This window comes from Nestor notabilis, unplaced genomic scaffold (assembly GCF_000696875.1).
Source record: "Nestor notabilis isolate BGI_N333 unplaced genomic scaffold, ASM69687v1 scaffold3009, whole genome shotgun sequence".
In the NCBI taxonomy this organism is placed as follows: Eukaryota; Metazoa; Chordata; class Aves; order Psittaciformes; family Psittacidae; genus Nestor; species Nestor notabilis.
This window is the reverse complement of record NW_009942212.1, coordinates 32,550-32,825: the sequence shown is the minus strand read 5'-3', so window position 1 is coordinate 32,825 and position 276 is coordinate 32,550. Positions and strand designations below refer to the sequence as shown.

The window sequence follows — 276 nt, the reverse complement described above, 5'->3', positions numbered from 1 at the left end:
GATGTGTATATATATATATATATATATACACACATATATATATGTATTTGCTTGTTTGTTTGTTTTTTCATCTACTGCAGGAGAACATCCGTCATATTTCACAGGAACAGCAACAGTTAACTCAGCAGTTAAAAGATGAAACTCACCAGAAGGAACAGTTAAAGCAAATAAAGAATGAAATGGAAAATGAACAACGGCAACTGAACAAGACTGTTGAAAAGTTACAGGAGGAGGTACAAGTTCACTCCAAAGAGGCAGCAGGAAACTGATTCCCTA

At 34.8% G+C, this 276-nt stretch overlaps 1 protein-coding gene across 1 annotated transcript in view; it reads left to right on the top strand.

The window, feature by feature from the left end:
- The window catches only part of CGNL1 (cingulin-like 1), a 42,457-nt gene that overhangs the window by 27,640 nt on the left and 14,541 nt on the right, over positions 1–276 (top strand). The window contains 1 exon segment of the mRNA XM_010021272.1: positions 81–233. Within this exon segment, the coding sequence (XP_010019574.1) occupies positions 81–233 (153 nt within the window).